The following is a 20,333-nucleotide window of genomic DNA, read 5'->3' on the forward strand; positions in this document are numbered from 1 at the left end:
TTCAGCAACTGCTAAAGTTTGTTCAATAACTGTTGAAGTTTTTTCAACAACTGCTCAAGTTTGCTCAGCAACTGCTAAAGTTGCTGCAACAACTACAATAATTGTTGTAGCAAGTGAGGTAAACGAGAGGGTGGTAGAGTGACAAATGAGATGTTGGTGATAACAACGAAGGTGGAGGTGATGGTTGTTGTGGAGGCAGAGGTAGAGAAGAAGGAGGTGGCAACAATGGTGGTAAAAGAGGAAGAATAAGATAGTGGTGGCAATGGAGGAAGAACTGATGGTTGTGGTATAGGAGGAAGTGGTGACAACAACGGTTACAATGGCAGAAGGGGAGGGGATGACAGCAGCAGAAGGGTGGAGAGAAGGGAGGGTGTGGAATGGGGAAAATAGGGCTTTTATGTAAATACTAAAACTTGAGGGTTTTAAAATTAGTGTCATTAGCACTAATCTTAAAATTGTCACATCTACTCTATGATTAAAATTTGTGTCACTTTTTCTTCATTTTGAAACTCTTTTGTCACCCTTAATTCATTGGCCGGCTTCACTACAAATTGAATGAGATACTTACCCAAGTCTTTCCATGGAAATTTTAATATAACTTTATATTGTTGGCTATAGTGGGCCAACGACTTTTTGGCTATAGCGGAAGAACTTTAATTACCACTTTGATTTTTGTCATTGTTCAGCAGAACGTATTCCTTACCTCAATCCCTGTGGATTTGGGGTAACTATTTCCTTCCCATTTCAACATCAACTTTAGCAATTTTAGTGGAGAAACAAGAAACAAAGGGAAAGTTCCTAAATACACAAGTCTTCTTGTGGTAAAGGTAGAAGTGTGACTATGCAAGTTGGAGGGCATAGATACCAACTGATTCAAGGGCACATAATGAAATCTCTAAATTGTGATTAAATACAAAGGTATCAAGATTAAGGCACCTCCATTCCAACTAGTAAAAACAAGTTGCAGCTCCTATTTCTTGAAGACCAACTTGGTCATGGGTTGGAGGGATTAAATTTCCTTGGTCAAGTTACACAGATGCCAAAAATAATGTGTTTAAGGGCTCGTTTGGCCATGCGATATGACATCATGATATGGTATCGTGAGATGAAATTGAAGTTTTGTTTGGATATGCGATATTAAATTTTTGTGTTGTATATTTTTTCATAAACATAAAAATCTCATAAGTTGTAAAATAATTAAAATAGTCTCAATTGTTTATTTAATTTTATCAAATAAACAAAAAATTATAAAATCACATAATAAATTATTATAAAGCTATTTGTTCTCCAATTAAGAAATTGTTTCATCTAACTTTAATTTAATAAAAAAAAATGAATATAAATTGTAGTGTACTAGTCTTTAATATAATTCTCCCACATAGTACGGACAATTTCCTCACGTTGAACTTGCATTTCTTGATCATGTGAAAGAGAAGACGAACCAACATTGTTACTTTGAGCCATAAGTTGGTCAATATCATCTACAACTATATTTTCATGCTCATAGACCATAAATATTTCATCACTTTAACAATTGGTTGATGTGAGTTAAAATGACTATATGTTAGTGAGAATAATAAATTTTATGTCGGTAAGAATAATAAATTTTAAAAAGTAATGATGTGATTATAAATTTTATGTACATACGAAATAAATGATTAGTAGATATAAATGTAGAATTGTTTTAACAAAATATAAACTTGTAGATCAATCTTTATATTAAAATATCTCAAATCATGATATGAAGTTCCCATATAATTTCATATCATGGTTTTTGAAGAATATGAAATCACATCTCATTAAATGGAATCAGCATAAAATCGCATGTCCAAACGTTAATTCCATCTCACAATATCATATCATAACATGGTATCGCATGGCCAAACGTCTACTAAATGTTTCCTCACAGTTTACAATTTGAAATGTTTCATGGAATTGAATGCTCAAAATACATTTTCTGGGAAATAGAATAGGACATGACACATGTTCACTTTGGCATTGGCATGATTGTATTGTGAAACAATGTCTGGAGGCAAATTAATCAATAAAACTAAGATCCTAAAAATAATCATCCCCCATACAAAGGGGGAAAGATCATTTGGTAATCGCAATTAATTAATCTTAAATTATTGGGACACTTCTTTACAATTCTATTCCTCGTGAGATGGGAAATTTTTTGGCAAGGTGAACAATGGTGTTTCTCCAGATAATCCCTTTATTGACATGGCCAAAGAATAGCCCAATGCTCGGGCAACTGGAACTGCAACTGCATTACCTACTTGCACGTACCTGAGTGCCATATAACAATGAAAATATGTCATAGCAAGCAACAAAATGTTGTTTCAAATACCAAATAAACTCAGATTAAGAAGGCAAGTGACTCATTCCATTCATAGGAAGCTTCTACTAAAAAATAATTAGCAGATTTCCAAAGCTTCTTTTAGGTTGGTTTAGTACACTAATATCCATAACAGCCATTACAAGAAAACAGAAGGAAGGTGACTCTTTCCGTTCATAAATATCTCCCAAATACCAGCAGATCCTGACTACTGAATAAATCTGGTGTCGTTGATGGTCGTTTTGGCCTATATTTTTTTGCTCAATCAAAGCATAGGAAGTGAATTGGAATAATCACTGTGAATATACATTTTTGTGAGAAGTTTTCAGCTTTGATCTTGCAGAGACTGGCATTGGATTTTCTTTCAAGCTATATCTTTTTGGCTGTGGGAAGGGTCGGCTCTAGTACTGATCTGACTGTCCAAAGAGTTGAATATGTTCAGGAGACTGACAAGAGAAGCCACCTGATGGATCTCCTTCATGCACAGAGGGCAAATGGTTCTCATGGCAAGGTATTATCCACCTATTACTAATGTCTATTATGTAGGAGGATGAGCAAAAAAATTGACGTTCAGACCTGTATCTATACTTCCTGACCTTTTTCATTGTTAGTTGGTGAAGTATTCAAAGTGCTTATTAGGTACTTGCCTATATTCTTCTGAAGTGATACTCTGTTCTTTATAGGGTTTCTCACGATAGGAGACTCTACCTTGTTTGATTGACATCTGCATCACATTAATTCTGTATTTTTAATAGAGAATCTCAAAATTAAATGTGTGATCTGGTGTGGTAATTTTGGGATGTTGGAGGTAGAACAGTCTAAAGATTAATGAAGAAATCAAATCAGAATTTGTTGCTTAAAAATATCATTTTGCTTAAGATGCTTCATTCCTGGTTTTGCTTGTTATGTTAAGATTCAACCATATCAAAGAGAGTTTGAGTGTATCTTTACTATTAGTCTTGTGAGAAGCAATGCATTGTTCCTAGTTACTCTTCAGTGGAATTACCAGAAATTATTGGTTGAAATTCTAATTACTGTGGTCTTTAATTATCAGCAAGCTCTTACCCTTGTTTTTGTCAAGACGAAAAAAGGAGCTGATTCATTGGAGCATTGGCTTTGTATGAATGGTTTCCCTGCTACTGCTATTTATGGTGATAGAACTCAGCAGGTATTTATGATTTCTCTAGTGTGATTCTGGTTGGTTTATCTCATGAGACATATGTCTATGATATGTCTATTTATTCTCTATTTTAAGTGATGTGCTTCTGGCCTTTTTCTTGAGTTATGGGTTTTCTGTGTTCTTTTCACCAGTTAAAGTTGAATTTCACTGTCTGTGTTCTTGGCTAGCGTAAGATATGTCCAGCTCCTTGAACCATGAAATATTGTGTAAAATTAAGGGGATTTTTATATCAAACCTTTGGGTTAAGCAGTGTAAGGCATTCTAGAAATTGGGGATGTGGAATTTCTTTTCTACTTATTTTCCCTTTTCCTTTTCTTGTCTAGTTTATAAAACTGTGTGGAGCTGGCTCTTAGAGGAGTGAAGCATATGTTCAAAGTTGATACTTAGGATGCTCAATTTCCTAACATTGGAAGAACTTGAAATTAATTTCCTACACTCGATCTCTAGAGTCCTACCTCAACAGCTCAACTACTATATTTCAGCTCTTGGGATATAATACTTTTATGTGTTGGTACCTTTAAAACCCATCGCTTAGTCTCTTGAACTGAAAGCGATGCAATGCCAGGGGTCGTTGCATAATGTATGCAAATCAGGTAAGTGTGCACTTTAACATTGACACACAAAGTGATCCCTCTCAATTTTGAGGAGTCGGATCAATATCGTCATCATTGCATATTGAATTTTGAAGTTAAATAATTTTAATTGTTAGTTGATTATTATATTACTAAATTCATGTATGTATGATATTTTTAAATTTTTAGTAAATGTGCACTTCACTTCTATTTTTTACGCTTCAAACCCCATGGAACTTTTTTATTTTTTTTGTGCTTTTCATATTCAAATAGCACTGGTGTGATTCTGTCTATTGAGTGTTTTTTTTTTAAAAAAAAGATCTGATACTGCTATGTGGATGATATTATTATTAGTCGCTTTTATGTTGATGCTGTATGGGGTGGGTGGTGGTGGCAACATCTGTATACCATTGTGATATTTGGGGCTTTGTGTTGTCCAAGGTCATCTCTGCTATAGCAGATTCCTTGTCTGGTAATAAGTCGCAGATTCTTAAAGTTGACTGGTTAAATTAGCTTTCATCGTTTAACATAGTAGTATATCTCGTCAGTTGAATCAGGTTCACAATGCCTTCTCTGGTATATCTACCTTGTTATCCTAGCTATCATTAGTCTTAAGATATGTGGCATCTTTTCTACCTTACTCCTTCAAATAGCTTGTGTTGGATGGGATTTCATTTCATTTCATTTTTCCCCTTGATCAATTATTGTTGTCCATTATTGGCAGGAAAGGGAATACGCCTTGAGATCCTTCAAAACTGGTAATACACCAATCTTGGTTGCAACGGACGTGGCAGCACATGGTCTTGATATACCCCATGTTGCTCATGTTGTGAACTTTGACATTCCAAATGACATTGATGATTATGTCCACCGTATTGGAAGAACAGGGCGGGCAGGAAAATCAGGTTTAGCAACAGCCATCTTTAATGAGAACAATTCTTCTGTGGCAAGATCACTGGGTGATCTGATGCAAGAAGCAAACCAAGAAGTAACTGCTTGGCTTTCTCACTATGCTGCTCGATCTTCACATGGAGGCAGCAAAAAACCGTCGTGGGGGAAATCGTTTTGGTAGCCGTGATTTCCGAAAAGATTCCTCTTTCAAACGAGGAGGGGTCACAGACTACTATGGTGGGGCCAATATGAGCAGTGGCTATGGTGCTCCTGGTGGGTATGCTGCACCATATGGTGGTGCTGGTGTGACTAGTGCCTGGGACTAACCAACCACAGTTTGCAAATTCAGATGCAGTTTCAATTTTGCAGTAGCAGATCTCTACTCACTTTTAGTTTCAATCTCTTTATTTTGTTCATTTTTGTAAGTTTTGACGTTTCGTACTGAAGTCTTCGCTGCAATGGTGGTTTGGGTTACTGTGACGTAGTTAGGGCTCGTTGGGGATGTGTAAATCTTGGCAGGTGGTGGTGAATACTTACTTCTAACAGATTAGGATTTACTTTGCCTTGCTTAACTTCTCCCTTTGCTTTTGCCCTCTGCTTTAACATTTTGGTAGGTGGGATGGATTTGTTAAAGAATAGGTCTCATGTATAGGGGGGAGTGTGTGTTTCTTCTGCCAGCAATTGATTTATATATCTTTTAGGTGTATTCTTTATCAACCAAATGTATTGGTTGTAGATTTTAAGTACAGGGCCCTTGAAGTGTTTGTGTTTAACTCTAATCACTGTTGTAATATTACAAATTCAGTGCTAAGTTTTGTACTACTATAGTGTTCTTGTTATGTTTTCTTATTATCATTCATAATGCAGTAATGGTAGCTTTCTAATCTTCTTTACTATTTCACATGTACCTTTTGGCAGACTTTAGTATTCTTATTGCCTTGCAAAAAAGATTAAATTGATAATTGATGGTATCAATACCACTTATTTAAAACAGTTTATATTAAAGATAAAAAGAGTCATTATGAGGACCTTGCAACTGGTTGTTTCCTATACGAATCTCGGCTATTGTATGGTACTTGAAATCCTTAAGTTAACCGGAAAAGTTGTTGAATCTCAAGTGTAGAACGCCTAGTGACGGTAGGGAGAATATCCAGAATGGTAATTCTCCATTCAAAGAGTTGTTTGAAAGGGAAAGTTGAAATAGATTCTGCAGTCCACTTGAAAAAAGAGGAAGTGATCCTTCCAGATGGTTATTTTCAAGGATCAAGTACTCTATATGGGTGAGATTCCAAAGAGATGTCGGAATAGGCCCTGACAAATTGCAAGAACCAAGCACCAACAACTGCAAAGAAGTTAGATATCCAAGAGATTCTGGCAGCAAATTACCATAAAAATTCACTTTACCGAGATATAACTCCACGAGAGATGAACTACTGTTCCATTTGGTTTTTGGAAAATTACCACTGAGCTCATTATTGCCGTCTAAATCAAGAACTTGCAAGTTGGACAAGTGAAAAATACTCTCAGGTATTATCCCTTTCAGTCCTGTACCCTCCAGCCTCAGAGTTGTCAAATGAGAGGAAAAATTCAGAGGAATGGTGGAAGAGATGTTCACATCTGAGAGATCAAGCTCTCTTAATTGAGTCAAATTCTGAAGGAGCAATTTAAAATCGTGAGATGGGAGTCTTAGCTCAGCATCAAGAAATGAAGGAAAATCACCACCAGAAAGACCAAGAGACTGTAATTTGGAAAGATGAGAGATTTCAGAAGGAATTTGACCAGAGAAAGATGAGTGGGAAAGATCAAGATACGTCAAACTCGAAAATCTACCAAATTTAGGTGAAATATGTGAATTAGAGAAGTTATTCCCAGAAAGGTTAAGCCTTTGGAGATGAAAGAGTTGGAATAGGCTGCTATTGGAATCAATCTTTCCAACAAGTTGGCTGCAACTGAGGTCAAGCTCAATCACATGGCCGGTCATCTCATCACATATTATTCCATCCCACGAACAACAATCTTTGTTCATGTTCCATGAACTCGTTTTTGGATAAGATTTCTGCGCTTCATAGAATACACAATTAAAACTTGCGAGTGATTTATCTACAACGTGTGTCTTGTTGAATTCTACAAGGGCAAGACTTTGATCTTTGGGAAATATTGCCAATGAGGAAAGAACAAGTTGACACAGAATGAAAGATGCTAGTAGAAACAAGAGCCCCATTTTGCATGAAAGTTGTGCTTTGTGTTATGCCAAATCCAAAGGCATACAGCATTGGTGGATGTTAAAAGCAGTCAAATCTTCTCAATGCTATGATTTTTTGAGATTTTTTTCTTCTTTCTATTGCTAAAATAAAAATAAGCTAATCAGAATGTTTGGCTCAAGTGAATGTACAAGTCTTTTCATGGAAATTTTAATAGACAAGTCTTTTCAAGTTGTTGTTAGTTTCACTTCGATATTAGTCGCCAATGTTGAATAGATCAAACAAACTGTATCCATGTAAATGATATATTCTAAGCCAATACACATGTCTATTTGTGGAAATGTCAAAAGAAAGCTATTATTTTGCAGGCAAATATCTTTTTTTTTTTTCTTTACTAACACTTGGATGGAACAATAAAAACACTTCATTGGTGAGAAATATTACAGTAACACTTAATACCAAACTTCACATTAAAACAACATACTTCAATCCTAGTAGTTATTAAGGACTAGAATTTATTTTACTTGTAAAGAAAAAGGAGTTGCAACCTCCAGGACACCAAAAAAAATATAAAAGCATCTCTTGCTCAAGCAATTTTCTCCAAGAAGATATATTTGTTCTTGCAGGCATCATCTTCTTCACAGTCTTGATATTTCAACTGGACACACTTTTTGCCTACATAAAAGTTACAAACGAAAGAGTCAGATACAGAACACTAATCTCAATCAGTATAGAGCTTAACATGACTACATATCTCATAATTTTGAACTTACATCTAGATGCCATTATTTCTTCTTCTTCTGTAATGCATTTGACCTCGCTGCTTCTTTCGCCTTCTCATAATGATTCTGTATTCTAAATCTTCAGCTATCCCAGAAAGCCAATTTGGATTTCGAGAAGAAAGCATCAAATATGCTATGGAGAATCCAATAATCAATCCAGTACCATATCCCATAAGAACCACTTTCCAACTGAGCTCACTTAGAAATGTTGAATCATTTTCTTCATCTGGCACAAATGTTGTGTTGTTTGTCTCTGGTATCCGGTCACTTCCACAACCTCGTGAAACTGGGTATCCATGCAATCTGTCATTGCCTTCATATGAATTGTTGTCAAATGTATCAAATTGATTCCCTTTTGGAATGCATCCTTCAAGATGATTGCGTGAGAGATTAAAAACTGCAAGAGATGTAAGAGAAACAAGTTGTTTTGGTATCTCTCCTGAAAGCCTATTGGATGAAAGGTCCAACGATTCGACTACAGATAACTTTCCAAGTGATGGTGGTATATGACCCTGCAACTCATTGTGAGATAAATTCAACACACGCAGTGCGATGAGGTCTCCCAACATACTATGAATATGCCCTTCAAACTCGTTGTTTGAAAGATCCATAGTGGTGTACAAAGACAAGATTCTCACAACTTCTAACTCCAATCCCTTTGTTGAAACAATTACTGAGTTTTGGTAATATGGGTTTTCTTCATCACCTGGTGCCTTCATTGTTTTATCAATGACAATTCTCCTCATTGCTTTCAGATTTCTGAAAAGACTTGTTGGCAGTTCTGCTGTAAAGGCATTGCGAGAGAGATCTAACATCCGAAGCTGAGGAAACAGTTTCAAACTAGTTGAAGTTCTAATTGGTCCATGCAAATTATTGAGTCTCAAGCTTAAAACTTGTAGATTTGGAAGAGTCCCCAACCACATAGGGAATGTGTCATTGAGTTGATTGTTTCCTAAGTCAAGAACTTCCAACTCTTTGCAATTAGCCAAGGATCTTGGGAGTTTTCCCTCTAGATTATTGCCATGCAAGTTGAAGCTTTTGAGTTTACTTCCGGAGCTAAAAGTTGTTTGCAGACTCCCAGAAAGACTATTATGTCGCATATCCAAAACCTCGAGTTGATCACTCATGTTACCCAAACATTGTGGAATTTCTCCCTTCAAATTGTTATTTGACAAATTTAGGATTTTTAATTTTGTCAAATTGCAAATAGAAGAAGGGATGTCACCACTGACATTATTATTTGAAAGATCCAAGATATTAAAGTTCTTTGCTGATCTCAAAAAATCCAGTTCTTTTACTTGACAAGCAGCCAAATATAAAATTTCAAGAGATTGGGGCAATGTAGACTTGACTTTGTTCTCATTGATCAGAGAAATACTATTGTATGACAGATCAAGATACCAAAGTTGTTTGAGGTTCGAAAAGACACTGACATCTACACTCCCACTAAAATTGTTAGACAAAAGATCAAAATACTTTAGATTTCTGAGGTTCTGGAGTGACTTGGGAAGAGGACATTGCAACTGGTTATTTGCTAAAATAATCCAGACTAGGCTCACAAGGTTCTGAATTGATTTGGGAAGACATCCTTGCAACTCATTCTCGCTAATATCAACACCGACTAGTACCGAATTGTTACTGAATTCCTTAAGTTGACCAGAAAAGTGGTTATTACTCAAGTCTAGTTCACTCAGTAATGGAAGGGAGAATATCCAGGATGGTATTTCTCCATTCAGGGAGTTATTTGATAGCCTAAGTGTGTTCAGATTCTGCAGTCCACTTGTAAACTGAGGAAATATCGGTCCTTCAAGACGGTTATCTTGAAGGTCCATATTCTCCTGACGGGTGAGGTTCCAAAGAGATTTTGGAACCTGCCCCGAGAAATTGCAGGAACTAAGTACCAATGTCTGCAGTGAAGTTAGATAGCCAAGACATTCAGGCAGGAAATTACCAGAAAAATTTACCCTAACGAGATTCAGCTCCATGAGAGATGCACTGCTATTCCATTTGGTCTTTGGAAAATAACCATTGAGCTGATCATTGTAACTTAAGTCAAGTGTTTCCAGGTTGGGCAGGTTAAAGATACTCTCAGGTATTATCCCATACAATCCTGTTTCTGACAGCCTCAGAGTTGTTAAATGAGAAGAGAAATTCAGAGGAATGGTGGAAGAGATGTTCACACCACTAAGATGAAGCTCTCTTAATTGAGTCAAATTCTGAAGGGACGTCTTGAAATCGTAAGCTACGAGTCTAAGCTCACTGTTAGACGATAAAGAAATAGACTGTAACTTGGAGAGATGAGAGATTTCAGAAGGAATTTGACCTGAGAATACTGCCCGGGAAAGATCAAGATGTGTCAAGCTTGCTAACGTGCCAAATTTAGGCGAGATATGAGAATCGTCAAAGTTATTCATAGAAAGATTGAGCCTTTGGAGATGAGAGAGTTGGAATAGGCTGCTATTGGAATCAATCTTCCCAACAAGTTGGCTGCAACTGAGGTCAAGCTCAATCACATGACCGGTCATCTCATCACATATTATTCCATCCCACGAACAACAATCTTTGTTCATGTTCCATGAACTCGTTTTAGGATAAGACTGCTTGTCACAAAGAAAAGATTCAGATGCATCAACAACAAAAGACTGGTTGAATTCTACAAGGGCAAGACTTTGATCTCTGGGGCACATTGCAAATGAGGACAAAACAAGTTGACAAAGAAAGAAAGATGCAAGTAGAAACAAGAGACTCATTTTGCAAGAAAAATGGCAGGTAATGAAAGAAAAAAAGTTGTGCTTTGTGTTATATTCCCAAATCAAAATTCATGAGATATATATACACCATCGGTCCGTGTTAAAAAGAGTTGAATCTTGTTGGTCTTCTTAAGGCACAAGTCCTTGAATTTTTTACCAAAGTAAGCTATTATAAAAATCAATTTACCAAAATAATACATTTTTTAAAATTTTTACAAAACTAATAAAAACGTAGTTCACAGTAACGTTTTAGGTTATATTTTATTCAAAAAAATGAATAATAAAAAGACAAAAATCTGACAGAGTAAACAGACATAAAACGTTATTGTCAGTAACGTTTTATAATTCGTTACTCTGAAGCACGTTTTACAGCTAAAACGTGACTCACAGTAACGTTTCTCAATGGTGAAAATTGAAATCCAATCTTGTACATCTCTCATTCATTATTCAAATTTCCACTATTAAAATGGATAAATATATTATGTACATACCTTCATTTGAAATATATATGATTTTCTCTTTTCTTTCTCTTTTCACATAGACAATACATTTTTAAACAAAAGGAAACAAAAAGTGAGGATGACTTCACGCAAATTGGAGCTTGTCTTGTATCATTTCAATTTCAAAATTTGTAAATAAATCATATATATATGAGAGATCTTCTTAATTCAAGCCTAAGATAGCATCCCTTCCAAATATTAGACCAATCGGTTTCTTATCATTATTAAATATTAGACTATCAATAAAGAAGTTATTGAATTAAAATTGATGTAATAAGTAAGCAAACCAACTATTAAAAAAAATATAATGGCTACATCATAATAGAAGAGACAAAGGAATTAATTGATATTGTAGTAAAGCCTCCTCACAACTTATTTTCCTTGCAAAAGTATTATCTATGTATGAAAAGAGAAGAAAAGAGAAATTTATATATGTGAATATATATTCATTTTGATAGTGGAAAGTTTAATAAAGTTGAATGAGGCATGTACAAGATTGTTCTTTAATTTTCAGTCATTCCAGAAAAAAACGTTACTATGAGTCACGTTTTAGTTATAAAACGTGTCTCAGAGTAACGAATTATAAAACGTTACTGACAATAACGTTTTATGTCTGTTTAATCTGTCAGATTTTTATCTTTTTGTTATTGAATTTTTTTTTAATAAAATATAACCTAAAACGTTACTGTGAACTACGTTTATACTAGTTTTGTAAAATTTCAAAAAAAAAACGTATTATTTTGGTAAATTAATTTTAATAATGGCTTACTTTGGTCAAAAATTCCAAGTCCTTTACAAGTTGATTTTGGTCATATATTCCCTGGTTTGATCACCATTTGGGGCAACTTGCTACTTCCTATGTCTACATTAAATGTATCCTTTCAGTGGAGAAAAGGACAGTTCCAATGAGATACATCAAGTCAACGGACAAGTCTTTCCGCGGAAATTTGATATAACTTTATCGTTGGCTATAGTTGACAAAACGACTTTTTGGCTATACTAATTACCACTTTGATTTTTGTCATTGTTCAACAGAACGTATTCCTTATTTCAACCCCTGTGGATTTGGGGGAAGCTATTTCCTTCCTATTTCTACATCAACTTTAGTAATTTTAGTGGAGAAAGAAGAAACAAAGGGTAAGTTCCTAATGAATGAGACAGTTGAAGTCGATACACAAGTCTTCTTGTGGTAAAGGTAGAAGTGTGACTATGCAAGTTGGAGGGCATAGATGCCAAGTGTAATCAAGTTCAAGGGCACATATAGGTAATGAAATCTCTAAATTGTGATTAAATATAAAAGTATCAAGAGAGCAGTAGCATTTGAGGCTCCATGGAACTAAAAGATTAAGGTACCTCCATTCCAACTAGTAAAAACAAGTTGCAGCTCATATTTCTTGAAGACCAACTTGGTCATGGGTTGGAGAGATTAAATTTCCTTAGTCAAGTTACACAAATGCCAAATATAATGTGTCTACATGTTTCCTCACAGTTTACAACTTGAAATGTTTCATGGAATTGAATGCTCAAAATACATTTTCTGGGAACTAGAATAGGACATGACACATGTTCAATTTGCTATTACATTAACTCACGCCTTTCACCAACTTCAACATTGGTATGATTGTATTGTGAAACAATGTCTGGAGGCAAATTAATCAATAAAACTAAGATCCTAAAAATAATCATCCCCCATACAAAGGGGGAAAGACCATTCAGTAATCGCAATTAATTAAGCTTAAATTATTGGGACACTTCATTACAATTCTGTTCCTCGTGAGATGGGAAATTTTTTGGCAAGGTGAACAATGGTGTTTCTCCTGATAATCCCTTTATTGACATGGCCAAAGAATAGCCCAATGCTCGGGCAACTGGAACTGCAACTGCATTACCTACTTGCATGTACCTGATTGCCATATAACAATGAAAATGTCACAGCAAGCAACAAAATGTTGTTTCAAATACCAAATAAACTCAGATTAAGAAGGCAAGTGACTATTTCCATTCATAAGGAGCTTCTACTAAAAAATAATTAGCAGATTTCCAAAGCTTCTTTTAGGTTGATTTAGTATACTAATATCCAAAACAGCCATTACAAGAAAACAGAAGGCAAGTGACTCCTTCCGTTCATAAATATCTCCCAAATACCAGCAGATCCTGAATACTGAGCTAAAATTGTGGCTCTGGCATGTTTCCTGATTCTCTTATTAGTTTAAGCTCAGGCAGCATGATATGTTAAGTGAGAACAATGAAAACACGTCCCCTTCCCTCAGTCACCATCCTATTGGTGATATAGAGCAAAGCAGGGATTTAATAAAAGAATTACTGAAAACTCAGATTTTCAACCATCAGTCAGATTTTAGTCATCGCAATACCTTTCTTTTATTGGACCTATCAACTTGTAGTAGTCAGGAAAACCTTGGAGCCTTGCATTTTCACGAATTGTGAGCACTCTATCTTGTAGTGGATGTACTATGGTCTGGAAGGAACATGAGAATAAAGAACAATGCATCAGGATGAGACAAGATAACTAATTTTAAGAATTGAGATAACATGGCAAAGGTTAAAGCTACCTGATTATGGGGTTCAGCTCTGGTCACAACTGTTGGGACAGTTTCATCCCACCACAAACGACCAAACGGTCTGCATAATGTCACAATTAAAAACAGTATTTAGCATTATGGAGAGGGAGGTGAATAAATAAAGATATCAAATCAAAAAGGGGAAAGAGATTTATCATTACTTTGAGGAACTACCACCAACGAAGCTCATAGCATAGTCAGGGACCTGTTAATTTAAGTATCATAAGATCCTGAAAATGAACAACACAATAACTATATCACTCCAACAAAATCATACCAAAGGCTTTCCAGAAGGTAGCTTTACTCTCTCCACATCTGGGTCCCATTCAACTTTATTATCTGGCCGAACACGAACTCCAGGCAAGTCCCTGAAGTTTGCACCCTACAATCACAGAAGGTCGAGAACTCAACATTACAAGGAGCTCATCACTTAGTACCGCAAATGGCATGACAGAAACAATTTAATTACCTTCCGCTTGGGAATTTGACATACACGCTGATGATCATCTTCATTCAACTGAAGAGGACGATGATCATATAGTACGCTTCCCGGCAACCCTACAAAATGACCAGAATGCATCAGCAAAACTCATTAATGTAGAACCCATTTCAAGCTCAACCCTAGTTACAACATGAAACCTTTTAAATAAGAATTAAGTGTTGTTTTTGCAGATACTTCTCAGGTGCAAACATGGAGCAACAAAACCTACATTACTCTACAAGCAAAATATGTGGACTCACCATCCCTCCCCATTCTTATAAAATGCTGGAAATCAGATTTGGGCTCATCAGTGTAAGGCATTTCATCTCTTGGCTCATTGTTCTCCACCTAAAGAGAAAATCATATGCAAAAAAGAGCAACTAGTTTATGTTTAAGTAATTGGAAGTGCCTTCAAAACAACTTTAATATCTCATACATACCAAAGGGAGATCAGAAAGTGCATCACCAAGAAAGAGCTCTTTCTTTAACTCAAGATCCTGGCCTGAATCATACGCAACTGTGTTTGACTGCATTAGCACATTTATGCACATTTAGTCAAATATCAATTGCTACAGCATTCATGAGATTTTAAAAAAATCAAAAGCCTACCTCAAATTCTACGGGAATAACACCCCTCACAATAACTTTATGTGTGGGCAATGGATATTGTGGCAACTTCTGCAACATGACAAGATTTAAGCAGAGTGAGGATGGTGGATAGGTGCATTGAATTCAATATTGAGAAACTATTAAATAACTTAAAAATCAAAATCAGTATTACCTCTGATGAAAGAGCACCAAACATGAAGACACGCATACGAAATTGTGGAAGACCATACGCACCAGCTGCCATCATTCCCATCCGTGCTTGGTAGTTCATCCCAACAAGCCTGCTCAATGCATATCGCCCAAGGAAACCATTGGAGAATTTGACAAGGTCCACCACGTTCTCCATTAATACAAACTTGGGTTTCAAGAAATCCACAATGTCCATGTAGACATCAAGTTGTTTATTTTTAGGATCCTGCATCGGATTTTCTTTATTCCTAAAACGATTGAATCCACTGATTCCTTGGCAAGGTGGTCCACCGCATACAACATCAACATCACCCTAGAAAACAACCAACAGAAAATTCAATCAGTATGGGTCAGTATTACAAATCGTTAGCAAGTTGATAACCTAGAAGTAGTTCAGATCTTTTAACCCCAAAGCCAGTAAGATTGAAATAGAGGGATAAAACTTACAGGCAACGGCAAAAGATTTGCTTTGAAGCCTTTCGCCACAAACTCTTTGATTTTCTTCGGGCAGTCACTATACACATATGTCAACTAGTTGGAAAGGGTTTTTTTAACAAATAAACATAAAAAATTTCAGAATAAATTGTTTCATGTGTATACCTTAAGCCATCTATTGGCTCCCAGGTGTCTTCCTCTGGACCATAACCTCTCCAGCGGACCTAGGCACAAGGTAATCAAAGTGATTTCAGAAAATGACAAGGATCAGAAACACACAGAAAAAAAAACATAAAAGGACTTCAGCTTTTCCACAAAAGAAATCTGTTTGTTCTACCAAAGAATTAAAGAATTCCAAGCTCAACGGTCAAGTACCTTGAAGTAAAGTCCAGGTTTGTTATTTTCTTTAGGATCTCCGTAACAAACTTCTAATAGTTCTTCAACCTCAAATATTTCACCTTCTTTATCATCACCAGAATCATCACCTTCATCATCATTTTCTTCATCTGTTACTTTCAAATGAGGGTGTGGAGGAACACTGCTTTTTACCAAGGAACAAGAGACACAAAGCTGCACCCACTCCTTTAGAAGTGATAGGAAGTCACTGGCATACTCATTCCTCACCTGAGTCTCTGGGTGGTTCAATCTCAAACTGTCACATGCATGTTTGTTAAGGTCAACAGCCCATTTCTGCATCCAAGAACTTGTATTAACAGGACTAAAGGTCTTACCAAAAATCAAGAAAGTGAGCCACATTATGCTGGTTCAAATTGGCAAAACATAGAATAAGTTGAAGGAAAGAACATACAGTAACAAGTTTAACGCCTTTGCTATTGGCACCCAAGCATAACCCTGTGGACATTGCTCCACATCCTGAATATAGATCCAATAGCTTCTTTTCCAGATTGTGTTCTTTGACTTCACCAGCATCAATGTCACTTGATATAGTAGAAGATGAACTAACTGGACTTGTAGTATCTACAACGAATTAACCTCTCAATTAGGCATGTTTAAGCTTGAATACTAACACAAAAGGACCAACACTGTAGGCCAATTATTGAAAAGAGTCGACATAAAAATACCAGGAGGCAAGCTAATGAAGGAAGAGTATGGAAGCAAGTACTTCATGTCATAGTAGAAATCACAATTTGATTTTACATTTTCCTTGAACTGTGAAGTTGCCTGCAACAATATTCTGCATTTTTAGTTCAACCACTCAATACCAATTCAAAGTACCCACCAGTAAGGTAACAAAGACATACATTTGAGGGCACAGGAACAATCTTTAGTTTGGTCACAAGGCAATCAAGAGGGTTGTCATCCTTGATTTCAGAAAGGAATACACGTTTATTGTCAATGAACTGATCGTGGCTTTTAATAACCTAGCAGGGAAAAAGAGATGTGAGACCATGATAGCATCAGAGGGCAAGAAACCTTTCATATGATAGAGTAGGCATTTCTTACAGTATCCTTAGCTCTATAAAACCACTGAGCTGTAAAATACTGCATGCCATCAACTGTTTCAAAGAATTCAACAATCTTGCAAATGTAATCATCCTCGCCATCAGCAGCCTAGTTACATGATAGATAATAAAAATAAGTCAAGAAATGGATACATTATATGGCCATAAGTAAGATAACAAACCTTAACTTACAATAATTGGGCTATGATAAATGGAGAAATTTTTCAGCCAATTGTAAAATATGAACCTTGGGCCTAACTCAAACCAAAACTAGCTCATGAGGGAGGATAGCTCAAATATAAACTAGGAGACCGCCAATCCATTCCCCAATCAATGTAGGGCTCTAATGAACTCTAACACCTCCACCACCACCACACACCTAAACACACCAAGACCACCAATTAGATTGTGGACAACATCACCATAGGGGCCTAAAGGGTGACAGATCTAGCTCTCATACCATTAAAGGTATGAACCTTATGTTTAAATAAACTCCAAAAGCCAGCTCATATGGAGAAAACTACCAAATATATACAAGCAGGTTCCATGGTAAGTTGAGAGTCCAATGTCAACACAAACAACAACTCTTTTAATTTTAACTTTACTCCTAGCATGTTCAAACCCAACACTAAAGGACTTTTTTGTACTTTATGCAGATCTTTAATTTAAGGCCACAAGATTCAAAAGTCACTTTTTACTTTCTTAAACTTTGTGCTAAGTCAAAACCAATCAAACAAATTGAAACGGAAACATTTTTTAATGCTAGCTAAGCAAAAGCATTCAATGTCGATGTAAAGATAGCGCATCCATGCCTAACTCAAACCCAAAATTAGTTCAAGATGGAGAATTACACAAGTCCATAAGCAATTCACCAATCCATTCCCCAACCAGGGTGACACTAACACCCATTTACACAAAATCCCAACTAGAGCATGAACCAAAAATCCAACAAGGATAAACCTGGCTCTAATACCATGTATATATCAAATAAGAAGAATAGCTGATATATAATTACAGGAAGTAACAAGATTATATACATATAGATCTTTCTAACTATGAAAATAATTAAAAGGAAAATCCTACAGATTTGGTATGAATCCCTAGAATTAAGTTGTCTATGTATATTAAAAGGAATATGACTATATTCATTCCTTAACAGTAAGCAAAGATGCTAGATCCCAAGTATCATCTACACCCATTATCTGCAAAAAGTTCCACTTGCCACAAATAAGGCCCACATACAATTTAACATTTAGTTAACATTTCAGAATACATAAAAAGTACCCACATTCCTATCAAACCTATTATAGAGAGTATATCAACACAGTGAAGGACCTGAATAACATATGTTTATGGTGAATTTACACTTTACCTTCACATGTGCATCATCCTCGAGATAATAAATCTGACCATCAACATCCGCTCGACTAAAATGGCACTTAGCTTGAATTAACTGGTCCGGATCATCTTGACTGTAACATGAAAGTATCAAAAACACATAAATCCTTGAAAATAAAAAAATATAACAAAAATGATGTTGTGATGGATAGTAGTTCAAGACTTACCCATTTAAGCTCTTGGTACCATTTGATTTCCCCTTGTTCTGTTTACCAAAAAAAAAAAACAGCCATGTAAGTAAAATATTAAATAAACACTAATGATGCCAAATAAAAACAGACAGATAGACCATCAACAACGGTCACTTAAAGTATGCTTTTTATTCAGAAGCTTCAAAGGTAGCATCAAGTTTGGCAGCAGAATGTCAGATATACCATATAGAAAGCATAATTTCATGCTATTTAAAATTATATTAAACATTTTTGCAACTAAATTGCAAATATTTCAAAGTAAAGAATGTTAAAAATCTCAAAGTAAGAATCTTTCTTACATAGCGATGAGGCCACTTCATTCTAGCTTCTGCATCCGGAACAGGGTCACCGGCAAGTGCACACTCTTCATCTTTCACTTTCTCAGCTCTCATAGGCTTCCTTTTTGAAGGTGAAATCGACAAGCTCTTCTTCAGACTCCCTAGCTCCATTCCATCTACATCTTCCTCCTCCACAAAATCACTCTCAGCTACAGAATCCACCAAAGGTTCCACCTTTACTGCAGCTTGCCTCGTGGATTTCTTGCTCGGCGTCGCCGAATTAGACTCAGATACGAAATCGCTATCAGCTGGTGAAGCTACGCCAGATTCTACCTTTTCTACAGCTGGCTTCTTCAACTTCTTGTTATTGCTTTCCGATTGACAAGCTACCACTGAACTTTCAGCTGTTGTTCGTCTCTTGGATTTCTTCGTTGATGATAAAACAGGTTCCTGTTCAAAATCGGAATCAGCTGGTTGAGCTACTACTGGATCTGGCCTTTCAACTACAAGTCTCTTCGACTTCCTGCTGCCGGATGAAGACTCTGGCTTTGTTGCCGGAGAAGATTTCCGTTTGCTAGGCATTGGGATATCTGAAGAGATGCAGTAGTAGGTCGCGGCGGCGGCGGCGGCGTCCGTACAGTGTGTACAGTGGCGGGAGGATGAGGGAATATAGGAGAGAGCCTATATTTATAATCTCTTATTTTTTGGGCTTAGCGAAAATATTTGAAATCAGTGAAAAGAGGGAGAAAAAGGCGGGACTGGCGGAATTATTGGGCAATCGAAAGTGAATTGAAAGTATGGCCTCAGTTCCACTAAAAAGCCCCATATTTAAGAAAAGGGAAAATGATCAAATATGCCCCTAAATTATTCAAAAAGGCTTAGATATATCTTCGTTTAAAGTTTAGCTCACTCGTGCCCTTGCCGTCCAACTTTTTGCATAAATATGCCCTTATGGGCGTTAGTTGATATGCTGGAAATATCCAGCTCATTCTCCCTTTATTTAAATGTCAAATGGAATTGTCACGTCACTATAAATTACAACGTGGCATTTTTATGAAAAGGGATTAATTATTCCCGTTAAATATTCGGACCCATATACAACAATCTGACTCATAAATCAACCCCTCTTTTAAATAACTTATCCGACACCTCTTTTGATACGGTATGGATCCGAATATTTTAGGGGCATAATTGATCCCTTTCCATTTTCATAAAAATGTCACGTGGTAATTTAAAGTGATGTGGCAATTCCATTTGACATTTAAATAAAGGGAAAATGAGTTGGATATTTCCAGCATATCAATTAACGCCCATAAGGGCAAATGCGAAAAGTTGAACGGTGAGGGCACAAGTGAGCCAAATTTTAACGAGGGGTATATCTAGACTTTTTTGAATAGTTTAGGGCATATTTGACCCCTTTCCCTTAAGAAAATAAAGTTTTTTTTTTTTTTTTTTGTAATTCTAAATTAAAGTTATAGTATCAATATATGTGACCT

General features: G+C 36.1%; 1 protein-coding gene across 2 annotated transcripts; it reads right to left on the reverse strand.

The window, feature by feature from the left end:
* Positions 1-2,127: 2,127 nt before the first annotated feature.
* LOC125828484 (DNA (cytosine-5)-methyltransferase CMT3-like) lies at positions 2,128-19,512 on the reverse strand. 2 transcript variants are annotated; one of them, XM_049507781.1, is made up of 20 exons: positions 18,859-19,462; positions 18,536-18,573; positions 18,343-18,442; positions 16,972-17,079; positions 16,770-16,889; positions 16,590-16,689; positions 16,316-16,485; positions 15,883-16,197; positions 15,673-15,731; positions 15,520-15,586; positions 15,056-15,385; positions 14,884-14,952; positions 14,715-14,801; positions 14,535-14,622; positions 14,263-14,351; positions 14,071-14,175; positions 13,955-13,998; positions 13,785-13,854; positions 13,587-13,690; positions 2,128-2,289 (listed from the first exon to the last, which is right to left on the reverse strand). In XM_049507781.1, the coding sequence occupies exons 1-20, from the start codon at positions 19,417-19,419 to the stop codon at positions 2,151-2,153; spliced, it is 2,763 nt and encodes a 920-aa protein (XP_049363738.1). In that variant the 5' UTR covers positions 19,420-19,462; the 3' UTR covers positions 2,128-2,150. The 2 variants fall into 2 exon arrangements, with proteins under 2 accessions (XP_049363738.1, XP_049363737.1); XM_049507780.1 differs by lacking the exon at positions 2,128-2,289 and adding an exon at positions 12,678-13,117 and having other exon boundaries at positions 18,859-19,512.
* Between the last annotated feature and the right edge of the window lie 821 nt (positions 19,513-20,333).

The sequence above is a fragment of the Solanum verrucosum genome, unplaced genomic scaffold, assembly GCF_900185275.1.
Source record: "Solanum verrucosum unplaced genomic scaffold, falcon-dt-bn FXZP01000273.1, whole genome shotgun sequence".
Classification (NCBI taxonomy): Eukaryota; Viridiplantae; Streptophyta; class Magnoliopsida; order Solanales; family Solanaceae; genus Solanum; species Solanum verrucosum.

Coding starts and splice junctions, on each gene's coding strand:
- LOC125828484 (XM_049507780.1), bottom strand. CDS start 19,419: ATGCCTAGCAAACGGAAATCTTCTCCGGCAACAAAGCCAGAGTCTTCA. Junction 16,690..16,769: donor TTGTTCCTGTGCCCTCAAAT/GTATGTCTTTGT, acceptor ATATTGTTGCAG/GCAACTTCACAGTTCAAGGA. Junction 15,732..15,882: donor AACCTGGACTTTACTTCAAG/GTACTTGACCGT, acceptor CCTTGTGCCTAG/GTCCGCTGGAGAGGTTATGG.